Raw genomic sequence first — 24,885 nt, 5'->3', positions numbered from 1 at the left:
CTGTGAGGACCATGTAAAGTTTTGTCTTTTTTACCCAGCAAATTGCACTTTTTTGCAAGTGAACGTGCGCATAAAAAGTTCTTACGTATCCTTAGCCATGCCGACTGACGCGCGTTTTGCGATTACGACACATTGCGCTGAATGGGGCAGTGTAAGCACGCCCAAAGTACAGTAATGACTTGTTCATGTGTTCATGGAAAATGATGACATATACAGAAAATGCCGTTGTGTAGGCGAATCGCTGGCGGGTGTATGACCGCCGGTGGAAAACGATGGTCACGCGCCTCCGATATCCTGACAGCATCTGAATCACTCCCACTTCTGCTAATAATATAGTAATATGAGGACTGTCAGTGATTTGCATCATTATTACAGTGATAGAGGCAGCAGGAAAGTTCCTATCACAGAAAACCACTGATGGGAGTTAACTTGATAAAAACTTTCCTTTTGTCTTTGTGCCTTTGCTCTTCTTCCCAACCCCCCAGGGTGACTGTGACATAATTCCTTATTAATAACATGTAGCCTGATTCAGAATTGTACCCTAAAGCCGCCCCAGCTGCAATTTCGGTAGTAACAGGGAGTTGGTTAGCTAGACGCGGGGATGTCGTGGACAGCGACTGTGTCTTTTGTCGCAGTTGCGCCAGCAGCCATGTTCTGACGGACATCCTGAGCAGCAGTAGGGCTATATACAGCGGTGTGCCCGATGTGTGTTACTCAAAGAGGCGGATTTGTGTCGCAGCCGGTGGGCGCCTCTGTACGAATCCCATCGGTTGCGGCATTAGCATGAAGACGCCGTCACGCAGCGTAAGACGAGGTAGTCGTGGCTCTCACTACCCGTCCAATCATAGTCACCAGCCCTCGGGCAACTTACTACGTGAGGGGTTGTACACAGACATAAGCCAACATAGAGTATGCTGCATACAAACCGTCATACACACGCGTGTTCTGCACGAGCACACGGACACACGCAGACACTCATCCATGCCCTTCCAATGAGAACAAAGAACCTACTTTGTCGACACCCTTTTTCTTGAAGGCCGCCTGCAGGACTTTGAAGTTGTGGATGTATTCGTGCTCCAGCTTTGCCTGGAACTTCACTTTCTTGAGCAGGATACTGCCGGGGAAGAGCATGTCCATAAACTGACAGTACGCTGCCCCTGCGGAGAGACAAGGCTCGGTCACTCACTGGTCAGGAGGAGGAGACGGTCCTGCTAGCCCTGGGGGCGATAAGGGCACCTGGGGCCATGTTACCCATACTTGGGGGGAGATGTAAGACTCCTTGCAGAGAGATTTATGTCACTCATTTAGCAGAGTCTATGATAACAGCTAGAAGGTGATTAGTAGCTTTGGGCTACTTCACCACTCTGGGGTCTATTTACTAAGCAGTGTTAGGAGACAGAGTGAAAAGTGATAAGAAAGTGATAAGGTGCCAGCCAATCAGCTCCAAACTCTCATTTTTCAAACACAGCCTGTGAGATGACAGTTGGGAGCTGATTGGCTGGCACCTTATCACTTTTCACTCTGTCTCCAAACACTGCTTCGTAAATAGACCCCCTTATCTCTCTCCAAGGCTTGATACATCGCTATTTTGTTCTATCACCCCTCCTTTACGTTTCTCAAAAACTGTAACAGCACCCAGAAATGTTGAGAGGTTCCCAAAGCAATATGCCAGGTGCCAGAACGTACAGGAAAAGCCTCCTAAAACTTCATATAGGATTCTAGCTGAAATCCTCAGTTGAAGACTCAGACACGCCGACCATTTCTCAGATGTGCTACAATAACAGCATAGATAATGGAATGATGTCCCATCTCCTCACTTAATATACAATACATGGTGATAACCCAGCGATATGATTAAGTCTGGCCAGAAAAGGCCCCCGAAGGCCAGCCCAGCCCCTCTCAGCCCCCAGATCCCGGGCGCCTCGGCCGCACAGAACGTCTTTCTCGCTCAAAATGTGCATCTCATTCGCATAATTTAAAAAAAAAACTGGAAGCGACAACACTACATTTCAGGCTTGTATGCGAATTAGTCTGAACCAGTATATGAAGCGCTACGGTGCAGCGGACGCAGCTTTTCTTTATGCCGAGTTCTGTATGTGTGTAAAACTAATTCCTGTGCGATGAACGGCGCAGGCCAGCGTCTTTAGTACACTGCGAGTGGTGTTTCGCTACATCTGTGTTATGAATAAGACTCAAAATGTAACATAAAATACGCTATGCTACACCTCTCAGAGCGTCTCAGTTGCGCCGGGCTCCTCACCCCGTACGACATATAGACGATAGGTGTATGAGGATACATGTGAACAAGCTGTAGGGGAGAGACTCTAAAAATCCACTTTCACACAAAACATATTTATCTCATATACATACTGTAACATAAGTGGTCAGGAAAAGGTTAAATATAAAAACATAATATTCATACACAGTATTACCGGTAGGATACAGAACTGAGCTTTAAGTGCACATTATCCCACTTCATAGGTAAGGCACCTGTCTCTTCTTGCTGGCAGTTGCTCTCTGGTCCGGTTTGCTGATTGAGTGCTCAGATCCATACACACAGCCGACGTGGTAGGAAAGCCTGCGGCCCCTGGACATGTGCAGCAGCTCTGTTCCGTTCCTTACACTGCTTGTTGTGGCCGCAGCACCAGTAAATTTGTATTGTTATAGTGGTCATGGTTTCAGCTGCTGGCTGTGTGTGTGTATGTATGAGCAAGTGTGTGTATGCGCGTGTGTGCGTGTGTGTGTATGCGCGTGTGTATGTATGTATGAGCGTGTGTGTGTCTGCTTCCGGTTCTTACCTGAGCACATCTGCTCTATTTTGGTGTAGTTGAGTTGTAAGGCGTCGTTGACCCATGCCAAAAAGTCATGTCGACTCATATTTTCAATTGTCACAGATGTTGAGTAAACATTGACCGCCATCCCCCAGCTGAAACAGAGAAGAATCATCATCAGCAGTGCCGTCGGGCAGTCATCAAGCACAAGGCATGGCTCAGTGCTAAGGAGTATCACAGGACTGATAACCGATCATAGTAACAGACTCTGCTACTGATCAGTTACCGATTATAGCAGGGACGGTGAGAACATCATATGTTTCACTATAACAATGACACACACACCCCTCTGAAGAAACCCCCATGGGAAGAAATGTATTTATTTATTAACAGTTTCATATATAGCGCAGCATATTCCATTGCGCTTTACAATTGTAAACATTAATAGAACAAAACTGGATAATAACAGACAGTTATATAGGTAAGAGGGCCCTGCTCGCAAGCTTACAATCTATAGGGAATTGATACACAAGGATAGGTGCTATATATTGCATTTTAATCCAGCTAGAATGCAGAGTTTCTTGATTGGCTGCATGAGCCAGTCACACAGGAATGTCATCCAAATGTCAGAGAAAGACAATGTGTGAGGTTGTGTGTGGACTGTGAAAAGGGATGTTATTACATATGGAGGCTATGAAGGTTATGTGGGCGGTTCTGGGATCTGATAAGCTTGCCTGAAGAGGTGAGTTTTCCGGGAATGCTTGAAGGATTGGAGACTAGAGGAAAGTCATATTGTGCGTGGTAAGGCAATCCATAGAGTGAGTGCAGCGCGAAGAAAGTCCTGTAACCGTGAGTGGGAGCAAGTAATGCATGGGGATTAGAGACGCAGATCTTGTGCTGAGTGGAGAGGTCGGGTAGGGAGATATTTTGAGATGAGTGAAGAGATGTATGTTGGTGTGGTTTGGTTAATAGCCTTATGTGTAAGAGAAAGCATTTTGTATTGAATACGGTAGAAAGCCGGCAACCTATGGAGGGACTGACAGAGCGGGGCAGCAGACGATGAACGTTTGGCAAGGAAGATAAGCCTCGCAGCTGTATTCATAATGGATTGTAATGGCGATAGCCTGTTTTTGGGAAGACCAGTAAGGAGACTATTGCAATAGCCAATGCGGGAAATAATAAGTGCATGGATTAGAGTTTTTGCAGTGTCTTGTGTGAGATATTGTCGAATTTTGGAAATGCGGCAGTGTCTCACATTAGCGGCTCTTATGCACCATTGTGGGAGACTCACTACCCAGTAATTTCAACCCCGTTGGCTATTTAGCCACCATTTCCAGCCTGGAGACAGCGGAGAGGCAGAGTGACTATTGTCCTTCAGAGACTTATCATTATACCAGCACGCCGTTGCCTTTTACTGTCAGCTCCATCCGGCATCACATTGGTCGGGTGGCGCGTGCCGGGAAATACAAACCGAGCCGTAGCGTCACTAGCGTGGAGAGAGAACGCTGCCACGGAATCAACGGAGTCCGGAATGTGTGGCCGAGTGCTGTAGCTCACCTAAGGTACTATCCAGGATATCATCTTAAGCCTTATATCACAGGGAGGTATGAGCCGGGACTGAGTACGTGTGAGAGGTCCCCGCCGGCAAGGCAGTCGGAACCTGGTAATTAATAGTACACGGGACATTTGTATTAGAAGGACTTACATTGTCCATCATTTGTAGCAAGTTACTGTTATCCTATTGACTGACTATTATTGGAAATTACTGGTGGTTGCACAATCAGGATTAATAGGAGGAATATTTTGGACTATTAAGTCTATCGAGAAAATACACTAAACGAGACATTGTTTTTGGAATCTTGTGTATCTGGATAATTCCCTCACACGTGATAGGAGAACATCAATTACAATTCTGAAAAAAATTAATTATCCCAAGCGAATAGCACACCATTGCTAAGTGATACATAGTTCGATCCTGTTTGCTACAGTGTTATTATTGATTTTTATCATTTATGCTATTTTTAGTATATTGTATTTTGTATGTGTGTTGCATTGGCCAATGATGTAGTTTGCTTATAGAATGTATATTATTTTTAATAATTAAAATACATTAATATTTTTCTGACATAGCCGATTCAGTAGTATATTGATTCATAGGTGTCCCACAGCGCTGTTATTTCTTTTAACATGGGTGTGCGAGTAACACATCACTGACATAATACATCACACAGCAGTGACCATTCATCCATCCATTACTAGTAATAATAATAAGTGTATTATATATAGACAGCAGACACATGGGTGTGCGAGTAACACATCAGTGAGATAACACAACTGGCATTTTTTATTTATATCATTGTGTCGATCATATACAGTCAGGTGCATAAATATTGGGACATTGACAGAATTTTCATATTTTGGCCTCTAGTCACCACCACAATGGCTTTGAAATGAAACAAACAAGATGTGCTTTACCTGCAGACTTTCAGATTTAATTGGAGAGTAATTACATCCAAATCAGGTGAATGGTGTAGGAATTACAACGGTTTCTATATGTGCCTCCCACTTTTTAAGGGGCCAAAAGTAATGGGACAAACTAAACAATCCTAAATCTAACTTTCACTTTTTAGTACCTTGTTGCAAATCCTTTGCAGGTAATTACAGCCTGATGTCTGGAACGCATAGACATCACCAGACGCTGGGTTTCATCCCTGGTGATGCTCTACCAGGCCTCTACTGCAAATGTCTTCAGTTCCTGCTTGTTCTTGGGGCATTTTCCCTTCAGTTTTGTTTTCATCAAGTGAAATGCATGCTCAATCGGATTCAGGTCAGGGGATTGACTTGGCCATTGCATAACATTCCACTTTTTAGCCTTAAAAAACTCTTTGGTTGCTTTTGCACTATGCTTCGGGTCATTGTCCATCTGCACTGTGAAGCGCCGTCCAATGAGTTCTGAAGCATTTGACCGAATATGAGCATATAATATTGCCCGAAACACTTCAGAATTCATTCTGCTGCTTTTGTCAGCAGTCACATCATCAATAAATACAAGGGAACCAGTTCCATTGGCAGCCATACATGCCCACGCCATGACACTACCATCACCATGCTTCACTGATGAGGTGGTATGTTGGATCATGAGCAGTTCCTTTCCTACTCCATACTCTTCTCTTCCCATCACTCTGGTACAAGTTGATCTTTGTCTCATCTGTCCATAGGATGTTGTTCCAGAACTGTAATGGCTTTTTTAGATATTGTTTGGCAAACTCTAATCTGGTCTTCCTGTTTTTGTGGCTCACCAATGGTTTACATCTTGTGGTGAACCCTCTATATTCACTCTTGTGAAGTCTTCTCTTGATTGTTGACTTTGACACATATACACCTACCTCCTGGAGAGTGTTCTTGATTTCACCAACGGTTGTGAAGGGGTTTTTCTTCACCAGGGAAATAATTCTTCTGTCATCCACCACAGTTGTTTTCCGTGGTCTTCCGGGTCTTTTGGTGTTGCTGAGCTCTCCGGTGCGTTCTTTCTTTTTAAGAATGTTCCAAACAGTTGATTTGGCCACACCTAATGTTTTTGCTATCTCTCTGATGGGTTTGTTTTGATTTTTCAGCCTAATGATGGCTTGCTTCACTGATAGTGACAGCTCTTTGGATCTCATATTGAGAGTTGACAGCAACTGATTCCAAATGCAAATGTCACACCTAGAATCAACTCCAGACCTTTTACCTGCTTAATTGATAATGAAATAACAAGGGAATAGCCCACACCTGTCCATGAAATAGCTTTTGAGTTGATAGTCCCATTACTTTTGGCCCCTTAAAAAGTGGGAGGCACATATAGAAACCGTTGTAATTCCTACACCGTTCACCTGATGGGATGTAATTACCCTCAAATTAAATCTGAAAGTCTGCAGGTAAAGCACATCTTGTTTGTTTCATTTCAAAGCCATTGTGGTGGTGAATAGAGGCCAAAATATGAGAATCCTGTCAATGTCCCAATATTTATGGACCTGACTGTATAAAGAGTTGCTCATATACTGTATATAGGGACTGCTACTACTTCCCATATGGACAGATAAGCTCCTCCTTATGCAGTTTCTGTACGTGTGCTACTGATCATTTGCTCTCGTTGGATTAAATAAAACTATTTTATGGAATAATGTTTTTAATGGAAAATCTGTTGATGTTTTTTTTTATATATTTGATGTTTTTTGGGACTCACTAGTTCCTAATTTGTTCCTCAACTTATTACTTTATGCTCCACTTAATGAGTATACGCAGTACACACTACGGGCCTGATTCAGCGTGCACTGCTGATGGCAGATTCCCGATCATGCGCCAAATAGCCCCAGACTATGTAACATAGCTGCGCCTAAGCGTCCCGCCAGACTTTTACTTAAAATGTTAAAGATGTCTGATAATTTTACCTCCGGCCACCAGAGATCACTGTGTTTTGAAAACCTGCCCTTGAGTATACCCTTATCCAAGATGGCCAGAACTACATCAAGAGAATGTATCTTGGATACTGTCTCCTTTATTCGAGATGTCTGATATTTTCTTACCTCCAGCCACCAGATGTAGCTGTTTTTTGAGAACTTGCCCTTATCCAAGATGGCCAATATTGCATCAAGATATCCCATCTTCTCCTGTTTGGGCCTACAAAAGGCAGCTTCCTGTTTAAACCTTTGCTTGAGTATTCTGCCTGTTCAGTCCCAGCTACTTGTTGCTGTTACCGTCCTCTTCTGAACAACTTACCATGTGTACTGACCTGGCTACATCTGACTACCCGCTTGTATATCTAGTCTGGCCAATGGACTCCAGGTAATAACCCCAGTATTGTAACAACTTGTGTCCTAGGGGTCAATCCACTTGTTTGCAAAGAGTGCGAATTGCTGTTGCCATGGTGTTAAATCACCGGCAACGGCCATATCGCGCATCCCTCGCAGCAAGCTCCGAGCCCGAATTCGCACAATTATGCTTGGAGCCCTATGGGACTGCGGGCACTTTTGTGTGAGTTCGGGCTGCCGTCAAGTGCGGCTGTTGTCGGAATGACTCCCACCCGCAAGATCATCGCAGACAATTGGATTGAGCCCTTTGTTGCATCACTAGCGCAACAATAGTACAATATAGGGGTTCTCCGAGTACCGACGCCAACATTTCACGTAGATTCTGAATGCGACTCAGTTGCTAATCTGGGTAAAAAGGTAAAAGTCAGAGTTCCGATGTGACTACCTCATGCCTCACGCCTCGCATCGTATCGTTATGCTGCAACTTTATATTATTATTATTTATATGGCGCCACAAGGGGTCTGCAGCGCCTTACAAGGTACATAGACAGATACAGAATGAGACTTACAGTACGGAGCGCTGCAGGACATGGACATGGTATACACATTACTGTACCAGCAGCCATAGTACCCAAAGGTTGGTGTCGTTGAAGGCAGGAGATGATGACCTAAATGAGGGAAGAGGGACCTGCTCGTGACAAACAGGGAACAGATGTGGTGACACAGAGGGGAGAGACAGGGAGCAAGAAGCACAGGGCAGTGGGTTAGGATGAGCTTTATGGCAAAAGTACTAATCTAGTGTTATTGATAAACTGTGGTCAACTTCATAAAACGCACACATCGGATAAACGTATAAATTGTTATCTGTGGTGCAGCGACAAAGTTGTGCCAAGTGTCTCGTGCCATGTGGTTCTGCCCCTGTGGATGGATGTGGTGTTTCTGCCCCTGTGGCTGGATGTGGTGTTGCTGCCCCTGTGGCTGGATGTGGTGTTGCTGCCCCTGTGGCTGGATGTGGTGTTGCTGCCCCTGTGGCTGGATGTGATGTTGCTGCCCCTGTGGCTGGATGTGGTGGTTCTGCTCCTGTGGCTGGATGTGGTGGTTCTGCCCCTGGGGCTGGATGTGGTGGTTCTGCCCCTGGGGCTGGATGTGGTGGTTCTGCCCCTGGGGCTGGATGTGGTGTTGCTGCCCCTGGGGCTGGATGTGGTGTTTCTGCTCCAAATAGACCGGGCAACTGATTCGTTTGGGCGCCCATTAAAATTTAACGCAGCTAGAAGCTCCGGGATTAGCCACAAACGGAAACCACCATTAGGACGCCACAAAAAACAGACTTTGCACACATTTCTTCTCACACCTCAGTAGGCTGCAAGAAGAAATGTGTCGCCAGTCATTACATGTAGGATTCTGCCCCTGACACTACATAGACTAATCACATGTTACATGTAGGATTCTGCCCCTGACACTACATAAACTAATCACATGTTAGATGTAGGATTCTGCCCCTGTCCCCTGACACTACATAGGCTAATCACATGTTACATTTAGGATTCTGCCCTGTCCCCTGACACTACATAGGCTAATCACGTGTTACATGTATAATTCTGCCTCTGACCCTACATAGGGTAATCACGCATTACATCTAGGTTTCTGCCCGTGTCCTGACACTACATAGGCTAATCACATGTTACATGTAGGATTCTGCCCCGTGTCCTGACACTACATCAGCTAATCACATGTTACATGTAGGAATCTGCCCATGTCCCCTGACGCTACATAGGCTAATCATATGTTACATGTAGGAATCTGCCCATGTCCCCTGACACTACATAGGCTAATCACATGTTACATGTAGGATTCTGCCCCTGACACTACATAAACTAATCACATGTTAGATGTAGGATTCTGCCCCTGTCCCCTGACACTACATAGGCTAATCACATGTTACATTTAGGATTCTGCCCTGTCCCCTGACACTACATAGGCTAATCACGTGTTACATGTATAATTCTGCCTCTGACCCTACATAGGGTAATCACGCATTACATCTAGGTTTCTGCCCGTGTCCTGACACTACATAGGCTAATCACATGTTACATGTAGGATTCTGCCCCGTGTCCTGACACTACATCAGCTAATCACATGTTACATGTAGGAATCTGCCCATGTCCCCTGACGCTACATAGGCTAATCATATGTTACATGTAGGAATCTGCCCATGTCCCCTGACACTACATAGGCTAATCACATGTTACATGTAGGATTCTGCCCCTGTCCCTACACCGGCTAATCACATGTTACATGTAGGATTCTGCCCCTGTCCCCTGGCACTACACAGGCTAATCACATGTTACATGTAGGATTCTGCCCCTGTCCCCTGACACTACACAGGCTAATCACATGTTACATGTAGGATTCTGCCCCTGTCCCCTGACACTACATAGGCTAATCACATGTTACATGTAGGATTCTGCCCCTGTCCCCTGACACTACATAGGCTAATCACATGTTACATGTAGGATTCTGCCCCTGTCCCCTGACACTACACAGGCTAATCACGTTACATGTAGGATTCTGCCCATGTCCCCTGACACTACATAGGCTAATCACATGTTACATGTAGGATTCTGCCGCTGTCCCTACATAGGCTAATCACATGTTACATGTAGGATTCTGCCCCTGTCCCCTGGCACTACATAGACTAATCACATGTTACATGTAGGATTCTGCCCCTGTCCCCTGACACTACACAGGCTAATCACATGTTACATGTAGGATTCTGCCCCTGTCCCTTGACACTACATAGGCTAATCACATGTTACATGTAGGGTTCTGCCCCTGTCCCCTGACACTACACAGGCTAATCACGTTACATGTAGGATTCTGCCCATGTCCCCTGACACTACATAGGCTAATCACATGTTACATGTAGGATTCTGTCCATGTCCCCTGACACTACATAGGCTAATCATATATTACATGTAGGATTCTGCCCCTGTCCCCTGACACTACATAGGCTAATCACATGTTACATGTAGGATTCTGCCCATGTCCCCTGACACTACATAGGCTAATCCCATGTTACATGTAGGATTCTGGCCCTGACACTACATAGACTAATCACATGTTACATGTAGGATTCTGCCCTTTCCCCTGACACTACATAGGCTAATCACGTGTTACATGTATAATTCTGCCCCTGTCCCCTGACACTACATAGGCTAATCACGTGTTACATGTAGGATTCTGTCCTTGTGTTCTGATGACCTGCAGGATAATTTCTACTTGATGAAGATTCTGCCGCTGTAACCCTTACATGTAATAACATCTGACATAGGGTTCTGTATGTGTCCTGACATTAAACATATAAATCGCACAGACTACAGGTGAATCATGTACTGATGTGGGGTTCTGCCCTCGTACGCTGGCAGTGTGGGTTAATAGCACATTGCTGAATGGGTCCCTTCTCCTCACCTTAGTAAGAAACACACATATATGGGTCATGTACAGTACAGTACAGTATGTATCACCAGAACATGTGGTGAGAGCCGTCCCTGCCGCGTCTGAGTACCGGTGAGCTGCACAGCGAGGTCCAGCTCTCACCCTCGCTGCCGGCACTGAAGCCATTCTAAGGATGTGGGTCTCTGCCCTGTTCTGGCTGGGAACGGGGTCCGAGGATTCTCCTCCTCTCTCTCTGACCATCTGCCGCCCTCTGCTCCCGTTTGTTAATCCAGCTCTCAGTGTCATTATTATTATTATCATTATTATTATGTGATTCAATCATCTTTTGAGCTGATAAATCCCCAGAGGCAGCTAAACTGCTCGCAAACCGCTCACTCTCCCTAACCCCCTGCACTGCTGGGGGGGCACGAGGAAAACACACACAAAATTATATATACTGTGTGTGTGTGTATATGTGTGTGTGTGTGTGTGTGTATATATATATATATATATCTATCTCTCTATCTGGTTTCTAGATCTAGTGTTACTATTGATACATAAGAATAACAGTGCATGTCACTAGGCATAATACAATATTAACAGGTGTGCATAGATAAACTGGGCCTCAATCAGGTGGACGCAGTGGCGAAGGCGCACGACACAGACAATGTTTGCGCATATGTGTGAGTTACACAGCACGTCTACCGATTGCGCACAGAGACGCAGAACAGAATCGGGACGTGCGTTTTGTGAATTTTAGGTAACGGCGAGGAGAGGTTGACGCGGGAGTGACACTGAAAACGTCTGCGTTCCGGGACGCACAGTCACTTACACAGACGGCCGTACTGAGACCGAGAAACGCCACCTGTCACAGGGCGGGCGCAAGTGCTGATGGGGTGTCCAATGGCGGCATCTCAACACACCGGACGGAAATGCTACAAGTGTGCGTCTCGTTCTTTACAAATCGGACGGGGGCATTAGCGTATAGACGCAGCCGTCTCTGATGTCTCTCTAAGCAGCCAGTCATCACTTGTAATGGGTGAGATGTGATGTCATCATGGCGGTGTAATAAAGGATAATGCATCAGTCTGGATACTAGAAGTCACCGTGCACACCTGTGACCTGTATATGAGACCCCCTGGTGACTGTCATGTCACTTACTGAATGCACAATCACCTATATGTCTGGTGTAGTTAGTACGATATAGCGCACGGTCCTCTATGTAATGTTACTCATACTATAACACGGGCGGATTGGACGCTGCAGTTAGTCAGAGACTGCGCTACATCTATGGCGGCCACACGCACCCCTTGTGTAATGACGGCATTTGCTCTTATTACAACCCCAGCTATACACAAGGCGGGGTAACCAGACCTGGTGCTGCTAAATGACGGGGGCTGCGGACAGGTCACACAGGGCGGAGGGCCGCGCGCAGTCCTTTCCCTCCTAGTAGGCGGTTCAGCATTTTATAGCATGTCTAAGGGAGACCGACAGCGGCGGCAGATGTAAGAGTGCACCCTTTGCCCCTCCCCCTGCGCTCACAAAGACTCAGCGACAAGACTGACTGCAAACCCACTAAAGACACGCGAGTCTCGGGTAACGCTGATGGGGCGGCCCGTCACGGGTCATCACATTATTACAAGATTATTGTAAGAAGGTGCAAATAAAATTCTGCTTTTATAATATATTTATTTGTTATTACAACTCCTCCTTTTTTTTGTTAGTTAAATGACAAGCCTAAATCTTATCTCTCAGTGCTTACACCCCCCACCTCGCATTGGTACGTCACCACAGAGTGACCTCTCGCCGTCCCGGGACAGTATGGCCGGAGCAGCTGGTTACGCTTCACCAACCTCCGAAATTCTGTGATAAGTGATGAGCACAAACGCTATACCTCCCATGGAAACTGAATAACTAATATCACATAGACCAAGCGGTGATACAGCTATTCACTAACACTGGGCAAACGCTGGGCAGTAAGAGGATAGTAGGACTGGCATTAGTTTACTTATCATTTATTTATGACCCACACAAGAAGCTCAGTGACACCAGAGCAACATCCGGGGAATCTGATCCAGTATAGAGATTACAGGTACAGCGTTAGGGGGAAGTGTATACTGATCATCAGGCCACAGTATAGAGATTACAGGTACAGCGTTAGTGGGAAGTGTATACTCATCAGGCCGCAGTATAGAGATTACAGGTACAGTGTTAGGGGAAGTGTATACTGATCAGGCCGCAGTATAGAGATTACAGGTACAGCGTTAGGGGAAGTGTATACTGATCATCAGGCCACAGTATAGAGATTACAGGTACAGCGTTAGGGGGAAGTGTATACTGATCATCAGGCCGCAGTATAGAGATTACAGGTACAGCGTTAGTGGGAAGTGTATACTCATCAGGCCGCAGTATAGAGATTACAGGTACAGCGTTAGGGGAAGTGTATACTGATCAGGCCGCAGTATAGAGATTACAGGTACAGCGTTAGGGGGAAGTGTATACTGATCATCAGGCCGCAGTATAGAGATTACAGGTACAGCGTTAGGGGGAAGTGTATACTGATCATCAGGCCGCAGTATAGAGATTACAGGTACAGCGTTAGGAGAAGTGTATACTGATCATCAGGCCGCAGTATAGAGATTACAGGTACAGCGTTAGGGGGAAGTGTATACTGATCATCAGGCCGCAGTATAGAGATTACAGGTACAGCGTTAGGAGAAGTGTATACTGATCATCAGGCCGCAGTATAGAGATTACAGGTACAGCGTTAGGGGAAGTGTATACTGATCATCAGGCCGCAGTATAGAGATTACAGGTACAGCGTTAGGGGAAGTGTATACTGATCATCAGGCCGCAGTATAGAGATTACAGGTACAGCGTTAGGGGGAAGTGTATACTGATCATCAGGCCGCAGTATAGAGATTACAGGTACAGCGTTAGGAGAAGTGTATACTGATCATCAGGCCGCAGTATAGAGATTACAGGTACAGCGTTAGGGGAAGTGTATACTGATCATCAGGCCGCAGTATAGAGATTACAGGTACAGCGTTAGGGGGAAGTGTATACTGATCATCAGGCCGCAGTATAGAGATTACAGGTACAGCGTTAGGAGAAGTGTATACTGATCATCAGGCCGCAGTATAGAGATTACAGGTACAGCGTTAGGGGAAGTGTATACTGATCATCAGGCCGCAGTATAGAGATTACAGGTACAGCGTTAGGGGGAAGTGTATACTGATCATCAGGCCACAGTATAGAGATTACAGGTACAGCGTTAGGGGAAGTGTATACTGATCATCAGGCCACAGTATAGAGATTACAGGTACAGCGTTAGGGGAAGTGTATACTGATCATCAGGCCGCAGTATAGAGATTACAGGTACAGCGTTAGGAGAAGTGTATACTGATCATCAGGCCGCAGTATAGAGATTACAGGTACAGCGTTAGGGGAAGTGTATACTGATCATCAGGCCGCAGTATAGAGATTACAGGTACAGCGTTAGGGGGAGTGTATACTGATCATCAGGCCGCAGTATAGAGATTACAGGTACAGCGTTAGGGGGAGTGTATACTGATCATCAGGCCGCAGTATAGAGATTACAGGTACAGCGTTAGGGGAAGTGTATACTGATCAGGCCGCAGTATAGAGATTACAGGTACAGCGTTGGGGGGAAGTGTATACTGATCATCAGGCCGCAGTATAGAGATTACAGGTACAGCGTTAGGGGGAAGTGTATACTGATCATCAGGCCGCAGTATAGAGATTACAGGTACAGCGTTAGGGGGAAGTGTATACTGATCATCAGGCCGCAGTATAGAGATTACAGGTACAGCGTTAGGGGGAAGTGTATACTGATCATCAGGCCGCAGTATAGAGATTACAGGTACAGCGTTAGGGGGAAGTGTATACTGATCATCAGGCCGCAGTATAGAGATTACAGGTACAGCGTTAGGGGGAAGTGTATACTGATCATCAGGCCGCAGTATAGAGATTACAGGTACAGCGTTAGGAGAAGTGTATACTGATCATCAGGCCGCAGTATAGAGATTACAGGTACAGCGTTAGGGGAAGTGTATACTGATCATCAGGCCGCAGTATAGAGATTACAGGTACAGCGTTAGGAGAAGTGTATACTGATCATCAGGCCGCAGTATAGAGATTACAGGTACAGCGTTAGGGGAAGTGTATACTGATCATCAGGCCGCAGTATAGAGATTACAGGTACAGCGTTAGGAGAAGTGTATACTGATCATCAGGCCGCAGTATAGAGATTACAGGTACAGCGTTAGGGGAAGTGTATACTGATCATCAGGCCGCAGTATAGAGATTACAGGTACAGCGTTAGGGGGAAGTGTATACTGATCATCAGGCCGCAGTATAGAGATTACAGGTACAGCGTTAGGGGGAAGTGTATACTGATCATCAGGCCGCAGTATAGAGATTACAGGTACAGCGTTAGTGGGAAGTGTATACTGATCATCAGGCCGCAGTATAGAGATTACAGGTACAGCGTTAGTGGGAAGTGTATACTCATCAGGCCGCAGTATAGAGATTACAGGTACAGCGTTAGGGGGAGTGTATACTGATCATCAGGCCACAGTATAGAGATTACAGGTACAGCGTTAGGGGGAAGTGTATACTGATCAGGCCGCAGTATAGAGATTACAGGTACAGCGTTAGGGGAAGTGTATACTGATCAGGCCGCAGTATAGAGATTACAGGTACAGTGTTAGGGGGAAGTGTATACTGATCAGGCCGCAGTATAGAGATTACAGGTACAGCGTTAGGGGGAGTGTATACTGATCAGGCCGCAGTATAGAGATTACAGGTACAGCGTTAGGGGAAGTGTATACTGATCATCAGGCCACAGTATAGAGATTACAGGTACAGCGTTAGGGGGAAGTGTATACTGATCATCAGGCCGCAGTATAGAGATTACAGGTACAGCGTTAGTGGGAAGTGTATACTCATCAGGCCGCAGTATAGAGATTACAGGTACAGTGTTAGGGGGAGTGTATACTGATCATCAGGCCGCAGTATAGAGATTACAGGTACAGCGTTAGGGGGAGTGTATACTGATCATCAGGCCGCAGTATAGAGATTACAGGTACAGCGTTAGGGGAAGTGTATAGCAGCTGAACGTCGCAGATATATAGATCGAGGTCTGCAAGTTATTAAAATTACCAGCAAGGAAAACGCTCTGCAAAAGGAGATATTGGAATAATGCAATGAAATGCAACAAGTTCAGACAGTGCAAGAAGAGCATATTCCCCGTCTCCCTGTATCAGCACTATGTGTTACCAGCCGTCCCCCCTTATCGGCATTATGTGTTACCAGCCGTCCCCTCGGCTGAGTTAGGATGGGCATTGGGCACTGAGAGCGAGCCCACACTATGCTGCACTGTGTAACTATAGTGGGAGTACCCCTGCCCGGATCCTGGGCATCCTACCTGTACCATCGCTCCACCCTGACCACGTACTTCCTGAAAGGGATGATGCCATCTGTCTCCAGGCTGCAGTGGCCTCGGGGGGTCAGGAACGGGGAGGGCATTGGGTGTGGAAGTGCCTCAGATGCAGATGGGAGATGCTCTCTCAGCACAGAGACATCTGACTGATCGGAGTACGGATAATAGCAGCAAGGAGCTTACTGATGGGAGGAGCAGGACAGCTGCCCAGCACATCATAGGGATCACACTCTGCCCTGAGCCTCCTATACGTACAGTACTGATACCCAGCACATCATAGGGATCACACTCTGCCCTGACACATATACGTACAGGCCTGATACCCAGCACATCATAGGGACCACACTCTGCCCTGACACATACACGTACAGTACTGATACCCAGCACATCATAGGGACCACACTCTGCCCTAACACATACACGTACAGTACTGATACCCAGCACACCAGAGTGAGCACACCATGCCTGAGCCTCATATGTGTACAGTACTGATACCCAGCCCATTATAGGGACCACACCATGCCTGAGCCTCCAATACGTACAGAACTGATACCCAGCACATCAGAGGGAGCACACCATGCCTGAGCCTCCTATACGTAAAGTACTGATACACAGCACATCATAGGGAACACGCTATGCCTGAGCCTCCTATACGTACAGTACTGATACCCAGCACATCAGAGGGAGCACACCATGCCTGAGCCTCCTATACGTACAGTACTGATACACAGCACATCATAGGGAACACTCTATGCCTGAGCCTCCTATACGTACAGTACTGATACCCAGCACATCAGAGGGAGCACACCATGCCTGAGCCTCCCATACGTACAGTACTGATACCCAGCACATCAGAGGGACCACACCATGCCTGAGCCTCCTATACGTACAGTACTGATACCCAGCACATCATAGGGACCACACCATGCCTGAGCCTCCTATACGTACAGTACTGATACCCAGCACATCAGAGGGAGCACACCATCCCTGAGCCTCCTATACGTACAGTACTGATACACAGCACATCATAGGGAACACGCTATGCCTGAGCCTCCTATACGTACAGTACTGATACCCAGCACATCAGAGGGAGCACACCATGCCTGAGCCTCCCATACGTACAGTACTGATACCCAGCACATCAGAGGGACCACACCATGCCTGAGCCTCCTATACGTACAGTACTGATACCCAGCACATCATAGGGACCACACCATGCCTGAGCCTCCTATACGTACAGTACTGATACACAGCACATCAGAGGGAGCACACCATGCCTGAGCCTCCTATACGTACAGTACTGATACACAGCACATCAGAGGGAGCACACCATGCCTGAGCCTCCTATACGTACAGTACTGATACACAGCACATCAGAGGAAACACGCTATGCCTGAGCCTCCTATACGTACAGTACTGATACCCAGCACATCAGAGGGAGCACACCATGCCTGAGCCTCCCATACGTACAGTACTGATACCCAGCACATCAGAGGGAGCACACCATGCCTGAGCCTCATATATACGTACAGTACTGATACCCAGCACATCAGAGGGAACATGCTATGCCTGAGCCTCCTATACGTACTGTACTGATACCCAGCACATTACACAACCCACACTCTGCCATGACACTCTGCCAGCCATATATATATATGCATTTATATCTGATTTCATGTACTACAGACACTGTTGAATCCAGGGGGAGGTGCAGTCAGTCACTCAGAGCTCTTACCTGGTTTATACACACTGCAGACGCTAGGGGGCAGTATACACCTAAAGACACAGAATTGTACCACTGGAACACAGAACAATTACTGGGCATAGCAGATAAGAGAGGTGATGGCAATGACTCTGGTGCCATCTGCTGAATAGGCAGAAATGATCCCGTAACTTACAATGTGTCTGATCAGAGCTGTACGCTATGGAGACTTTTTTCGCAGTTGAGCGATTATCGGCCATCTGCGCATGGGTCAAGGACCATTACCAAGGTCGCTGTCTGGGGCACGTCACATCCTGCGTCTGCGATCCCATACACAGTAAGCATGGCTGCGTGGTCTCGTTATCCGCAGCCATTCTGAGTCGTCACAGGGTTACTCCGAACTGCAATAATCTAATGGTCTGCGACCAATGCCGCGACATAATACCTAGATGCCGGGGCATAGTACCTAGATGCCGGGTCACATCAGTGCAGGACTTGCTGAACACATTGCTATACAGGCCACGGGTCACATCAGTGCAGGACTTGCTGAACACATTGCTATACAGGCCACGGGTCACATCAGTGCAGGACTTGCTGAACACATTGCTATACAGGCCACGGATCACGTCAGTGCAGGACTTGCTGAACACATTGCTATACAGGCCACGGGTCACGTCAGTGCAGGACTTGCTGAACACATTGCTATACAGGCCACGGGTCACGTCAGTGCGGGACTTGCTGAACACATTGCTATACAGGCCACGGGTCACGTCAGTGCGGGACTTGCTGAACACATTGCTATACAGGCCACGGGTCACGTCAGTGCGGGACTTGCTGAACACATTGCTATACAGGCCACGGGTCACGTCCGTGCGGGACCTGCTGAACACATTGCTATACAGGCCATGGGTCACGTCAGTGCAGGACTTGCTGAACACATTGCTATACAGGCCACGGGTCACGACTTGCTGAACACGTTAATACAGGACTTGCTGAACACATAAATTTTAAGAGGCCCTAATTAAGTCAGTATGAGGTTTACTAAACACACATGAATATCAGGAGTCAGCCCGGGCGGTCCGGAAAGCGTGAATATTACCAGGGTCTAATAAAGTCAGTCCGGGTGTTGCTGAACACGATAACATCGCTCTGCACTGACTAAACCAGCATGGGCACTGCTGAATACACAAGCTATGCCCATCAGCGTTGCCCTGGCGGAACACGCACACATTACACAGCAGTTGCATGCTGGTCGGCCTGCCCGCAGGAGAAAGCACCTGACAGGTGGACCGTGAGAATTCCTCCACTTGGGCACTGTGGGTACAGCTGACAGATGGCCAGAAGAGGAGTGAGAGCTCATGTTGGCACGAGACTGGTGAATCCCAGGTCACTTAATGTCACCACCCAGAGGACTCTAGGGAGTTAAAAAAAACAAAACAATGATGACGTGTTGTAAGCAATGACCTGGGAGATAAGCGGCTCCTGCACAGATAACACTGACTGCTTTATCCATCACTATCATGGGGATAACACTGACTGCTTTATCCATCACTATCATGGGGATAACACTGACTGCTTTATCCATCACTATCATGGGGATAACACTGACTGCATAGATAGCACTGACTGCTTTATCCGTCACTATCATGGGGATAGCACTGACTGCATAGATAGCACTGACTGCTTTATCCATCATCATCATGGGGATAGCACTGACTGCTTTATCCATCACTATCATGGGGATAACACTGACTGCTTTATCCATCACTATCATGGGGATAACACTGACTGCTTTATCCATCACTATCATGGGGATAGCACTGACTGTTTTATCCATCACTATCATGGGGATAGCACTGACTGTTTTATCCATCACTATCATGGGGATAACACTGACTGCTTTATCCATCATTATTGTCGAAGCTGGAAAATTGGCGGAGACCAGATCAGTTTAAAATTGGATCGCAGCGACGCCATCTTGCGACTGGCTGCAAAACAACATCTTGGAAATGAGATCGCAAGATGCCATTTTGCGAATGGCCGCCTAAGCGCCATTTTAGATAAACTCACACTTTAGTACATGTGGCGATATTACTATTAGCATCAAGCGATTGCATCTGTGACCATCGCCATAAGTTACGGCGATTCATCAAAAGCCCATTTCATGACTTTGCGTAGTTTGGGTGCTCTGGATAAAGTGTGTGTATTATTATAATTCCCCTAAAGGATATATTTCAGAAATGGCTGTACAGTATGTCAAAATTGGATTGCATTAGCTAAACAGAGCAAATGGCCACGTGACAACTAGCCTGTGTAGACGAGCTTCATGGACATAACGTCTGCTCTCACTCCAGGTGGCCCTGCTCGAATACAGCAAGAGGGTCGTTTGTAGCACCTTACATTAGCAGGCTTCCTACAATAAAATACCTTCAAAGCCAAGAGCGTTATCTGAGGTTTGGGTCTTGAACTGTGCTAATATGCATCCACACAGGCCCTGGGAGAACAAAGACCAGTATTTTGCAGCCTGAAAAGGGTGGGGGCTGCTGGGGCATGAGCAAGTCATGGAACTATAAGGCTCAGCATTCCACACTGATAGGTGTTCTCATACACACATTAATACGCACAATTGCGCTAACTTGTCGCATATTAGCGAATGCATAAGATCCTGTATGAAAATGCTGAATATTAGCTTCATGCACACGCATATGCCCCAAGTTAACTAGCGTCTTTACATCAAACCCCGCATACTCACACATTACATATTCACATACAAGGTTCCATAAGCTTTAAGGTATAAGATTCAAGTATGCACATTTACTATAATTGCTATGAAATAAAGATTATTTCGTAACTAAGGTTTTATACGTGATAAGTAAGCCATGTTTGGTATTGTACTGATGCGTACTCTCTCAACAGTATTCCGGTAATATTGATGGAGAGATCGCAACATGCATTCTCAACTTATGGACTGCAGAGACTTCAAGCAACAAAATGTACATTATATGAACAACTGTTAGGATTTGCATGAGGCAGGAAACCAGAGACCCCCAGTTGTTAGAGGCTGGGTTGTGTCTATTTGAACCAACCTGTTAAATGCCTTGTAACATATGCCCTCTCCTTTAGGACCAATGATATTAGCAACAAACTTCTCTATTGTGTTGTTTATTTCTGGGGGGTATAAATATGCTCTGACCCTGGGTTCCTGGTCTTCGTGCTGAATGCTGATTGACTAGGGGTTTCTTGCTGATGCCTAACATCTGGTCCAGAGAGCGCTGCATATGTATAATTGTACTTGGGCCTGTATAATCTCTTTGCGCTAAGATTATATGAGGATCATAGCGTGTAACTGACTGTACTTTTACTTGAATAATACTTTGTGCTTTGGAACCACAGGTTCTAGGTCTGGAGTCTTTATTTACTGTATAACTGCGTACGCAAATTAGCGTCATCCTTAGAGGTTTATAGGCAGGATATGAGAAGGTATAGGCAGGGGTATATAGAGGTTCAAAGGCAGTATCCTTATTATCATAGGGATAGCACTGACTGCTTTATCCATCATTATCATGGGGATAACACTGACTGCTTTATCCATCACTATCATGGGGATAACACTGACTGCTTTATCCATCACTATCATGGGGATAACACTGACTGCTTTATCCATCACTATCATGGGGATAACACTGACTGCTTTATCCATCACTATCATGGGGATAACACTGACTGCTTTATCCATCATTATCAAGGAGATAGCACTGACTGCTTTATCCATCACTATCATGGGAATAGCACTGACTGCTTTATCCATCATTATCATGGGGATAACACTGACTGCTTTATCCATCACTATCATGGGGATAACACTGACTGCTTTATCAATCACTATCATGGGGATAACACTGACTGATTTATCCATCATTATCATGGGGAGAACACTGAGGACCTCATTCAGAGTCGGTTGTTGCGGCCGCTCGGTCGTACGCCACAGATGTTCGCTAAACTGCGCATGGGTAAAATTCGCAATGTGCATGCGCAAACTAGTTGTTGTGATCAGAAATTTCTATCTCCTTGAACTCAGCCAGGTCGTTAGTTTGAGTGACAGGATGAGGCGTTTGTGGGTGGTAACAGGGGAAGGTGCTTGTGAACGGGGGAGTGGAGATCCGAACGCAGGCGTGCCTGACTATGCAAACAGCGTTTTATGAGCGTGCATAATTAACTAAGTAGTGACATGGGTGGTTTGTACACTGACTTGATCGTAGTGCTTAAGAGAGGGTATGGTCAACCTTAAGCTCTACGAGCAGCTCCGATGGTTCCCGATGGTCTCGATTAATCCCTATATGCCCGGAGATGACGTGTAATGCGAACGAGAAAGGGGCGTATTTTTAGTCTTACGGCCGTATCCTCCCCTTGCTCGTCCAGCTAACGATCCCATCTTAACGACGCAACTTCCGAGCGCGTCATTTGCATATCCAGCCCCTTTTCCCTTACGACCGTGCGGCCGCAACGACCGACTCTGAATGAGGTCCTGACTGCTTTTTCCATCATTATGTCATGGTGACATGCTGGCCCGATATAGGACACAGGTTACTGGAGATTCCCCACCTGAGCTTGTGTCCTGTCTGTGTCCTATCAAAGGCACAGTGACCCAAACCATAGACCGTCATGCGGCAGGCGAGTGTGGGGGAAGCACCACGCTGACCCAAATCATAGACCGTCATGCGGCAGGCGAGTGTGGGGGAAGCACCACACTGACCCAAACCATAGACCGGCAGGCGAGTGTGGGAGAAGCACCACACTGACACAAACCATAGACCGTCATGTGGCAGGCGAGTGTGGGAGAAGCACCACACTGACACAAACCATAGACCGTCATGCGGCAGGCGAGTGTGGGAGAAGCACCACACTGACCCAAGCCATAGGCCGTCATGCGGCAGGCGAGTGTGGGGGAAGCACCACACTGACCCAAACCATAGACCGGCAGGCGAGTGTGGGAGAAGCACCATACTGACCCAAACCATAGACCGTCATGCGGCAGGCGAGTGTGGGAGAAGCACCACACTGACCCAAACCATAGACCGTCATGCGGAAGGCGAGTGTGGGAGAAGCACCACGCTGACCCAAACCATAGACCGTCATGTGGCAGGCGAGTGTGGGAGAAGCACCACGCTGACCCAAACCATAGACCGGCAGGCGAGTGTGGGGGAAGCACCACACTGACCCAAAGCATAGACCGTCATGCGGCAGGCGAGTGTGGGGGAAGCACCACACTGACCCAAACCATAGACCGTCATGCGGCAGGCGAGTGTGGGGGAAGCACCACACTGACGCAAACCATAGACCGTCATGCGGCAGGCGAGTGTGGGAGAAGCACCACACTGATCCAAACCATAGAAAGGCTAGGAAGCGCTGCGGTATATGTGTGCGCTATACAAATAACTGGTAATAAACACCTAAAAAACCTCCATTATGCTCTTTGTGTTGCTATCGGCGCGGTCTGCCGTGTGGAGGAACGTACGATTACATCACAGCTAACGCTGAGCCCTGGGTGACACAGAGAAACGCTGCCCTCTAGAGGTCTATATAATAATGCTCTGCTGCTGGGATCAGGCCACTGGGGAACGTGAGAGACGATTATTGCCGGTCTATTGCTGCTTTCTGGATTGTATATGACATTATTTACCCGTCATAGATTTCTGTACAGACAGAAAGTATTCAGCATCCACATACAGCAATACGCTTACACGCCCCCGGTTCAGCACATGGACTGGCTGCTCCCACTAACTGCACAGTATAAAGAGATCCTGTCACTGATTCACGGACCGGTCCTGTTATTTATTAGTGCCGTGGCCTCGCTTGCCACGATGAGCAGCGTAACTGGGCTCCCGAGGTCTGATCCGTAAACCTCATTCTCTCTCTCCAACGTCTCCCCAGCCCTGGCTGATAGAGGAACTGATCATGGGCTTATAGGACAGAGACACATACAATGGCATTCTGGCTGAAGGGATTTACTTGCCTAGAGTTGGTGACACCATTAATATACAGCCACCTCTTACTATACAGTATATATTAACCACATGTAAAGGGAATAGAAAAAGGGAGTGTCCATTATACATGCTCAGCGAGACGAGTCAGCGATCTGTAGATGTACAGTATAATTAATACCCACAGACCCTAACAGAAGAGCGCCACCCAGTGACCACATTACTATGAAATCTGCAGCTCTCAGGCAAGGAGGAGCCTTGTTCCTTAGTGACCTGTCCCTGTAATAAGTCAGGTATACAGCGTATATAGCTGGCGGTATATACCCATCCGGTGCTGTCTGTGTGACAGTGTAAGTTACTATAGGAGGCTGATCACTAATTATTAATCAGCAGTGAGTGAGGTGCAGTAACGAGTGGTCGGTGCGGACGTTACAGGAATTATCACCCGCTCCCCCTCATTATATAGAAGCCGCAGAGAGCGCCCATAATGTACCTTCTCCCTCTGACAGCAGCTGGATGAGTGTGTGCGGGTGACGGATCTCTCTGTATATAGCGTGAATAGCGAGTGGGTAGAGGGGGGTACAGGAAATAACTGTGGGGTCTATGACCTATAACCCCATACTGGCTCTTACCTTTCTGCATATAGATGTTTCTAGTTACCGGGCAGCTCAGTGCAGCGGGAAATCCTGCGGAGAGAAGACAATCAGCGGTCAGAGGTTGTTACCGCAACATACCGATGGCG

General features: G+C 46.8%; 1 protein-coding gene across 2 annotated transcripts in view; it reads right to left on the bottom strand.

The window, feature by feature from the left end:
• MAPRE3 (microtubule associated protein RP/EB family member 3) overlaps positions 1 to 24,885 on the bottom strand; it is a 227,278-nt gene that overhangs the window by 41,568 nt on the left and 160,825 nt on the right. For both annotated transcript variants that reach the window (XM_088460549.1, XM_088460550.1), the window contains exons 2-4: positions 24,776 to 24,829; positions 2,799 to 2,926; positions 1,012 to 1,157 (exon numbers count right to left, since the gene is read on the bottom strand). In XM_088460549.1, coding sequence (XP_088316675.1) covers positions 1,012 to 1,157; positions 2,799 to 2,919 — 267 coding nt within the window. In that variant the 5' untranslated portion in view covers positions 2,920 to 2,926; positions 24,776 to 24,829. The remainder of the gene's footprint in view (positions 1 to 1,011; positions 1,158 to 2,798; positions 2,927 to 24,775; positions 24,830 to 24,885) is intronic.

This window comes from Taudactylus pleione, unplaced genomic scaffold (assembly GCF_031769625.1).
Source record: "Taudactylus pleione unplaced genomic scaffold, aTauple2 ptg000050l, whole genome shotgun sequence".
NCBI classification, from domain to species: domain Eukaryota; kingdom Metazoa; phylum Chordata; class Amphibia; order Anura; family Myobatrachidae; genus Taudactylus; species Taudactylus pleione.
This window is presented reverse-complemented; position numbering and strand designations above follow the sequence as displayed.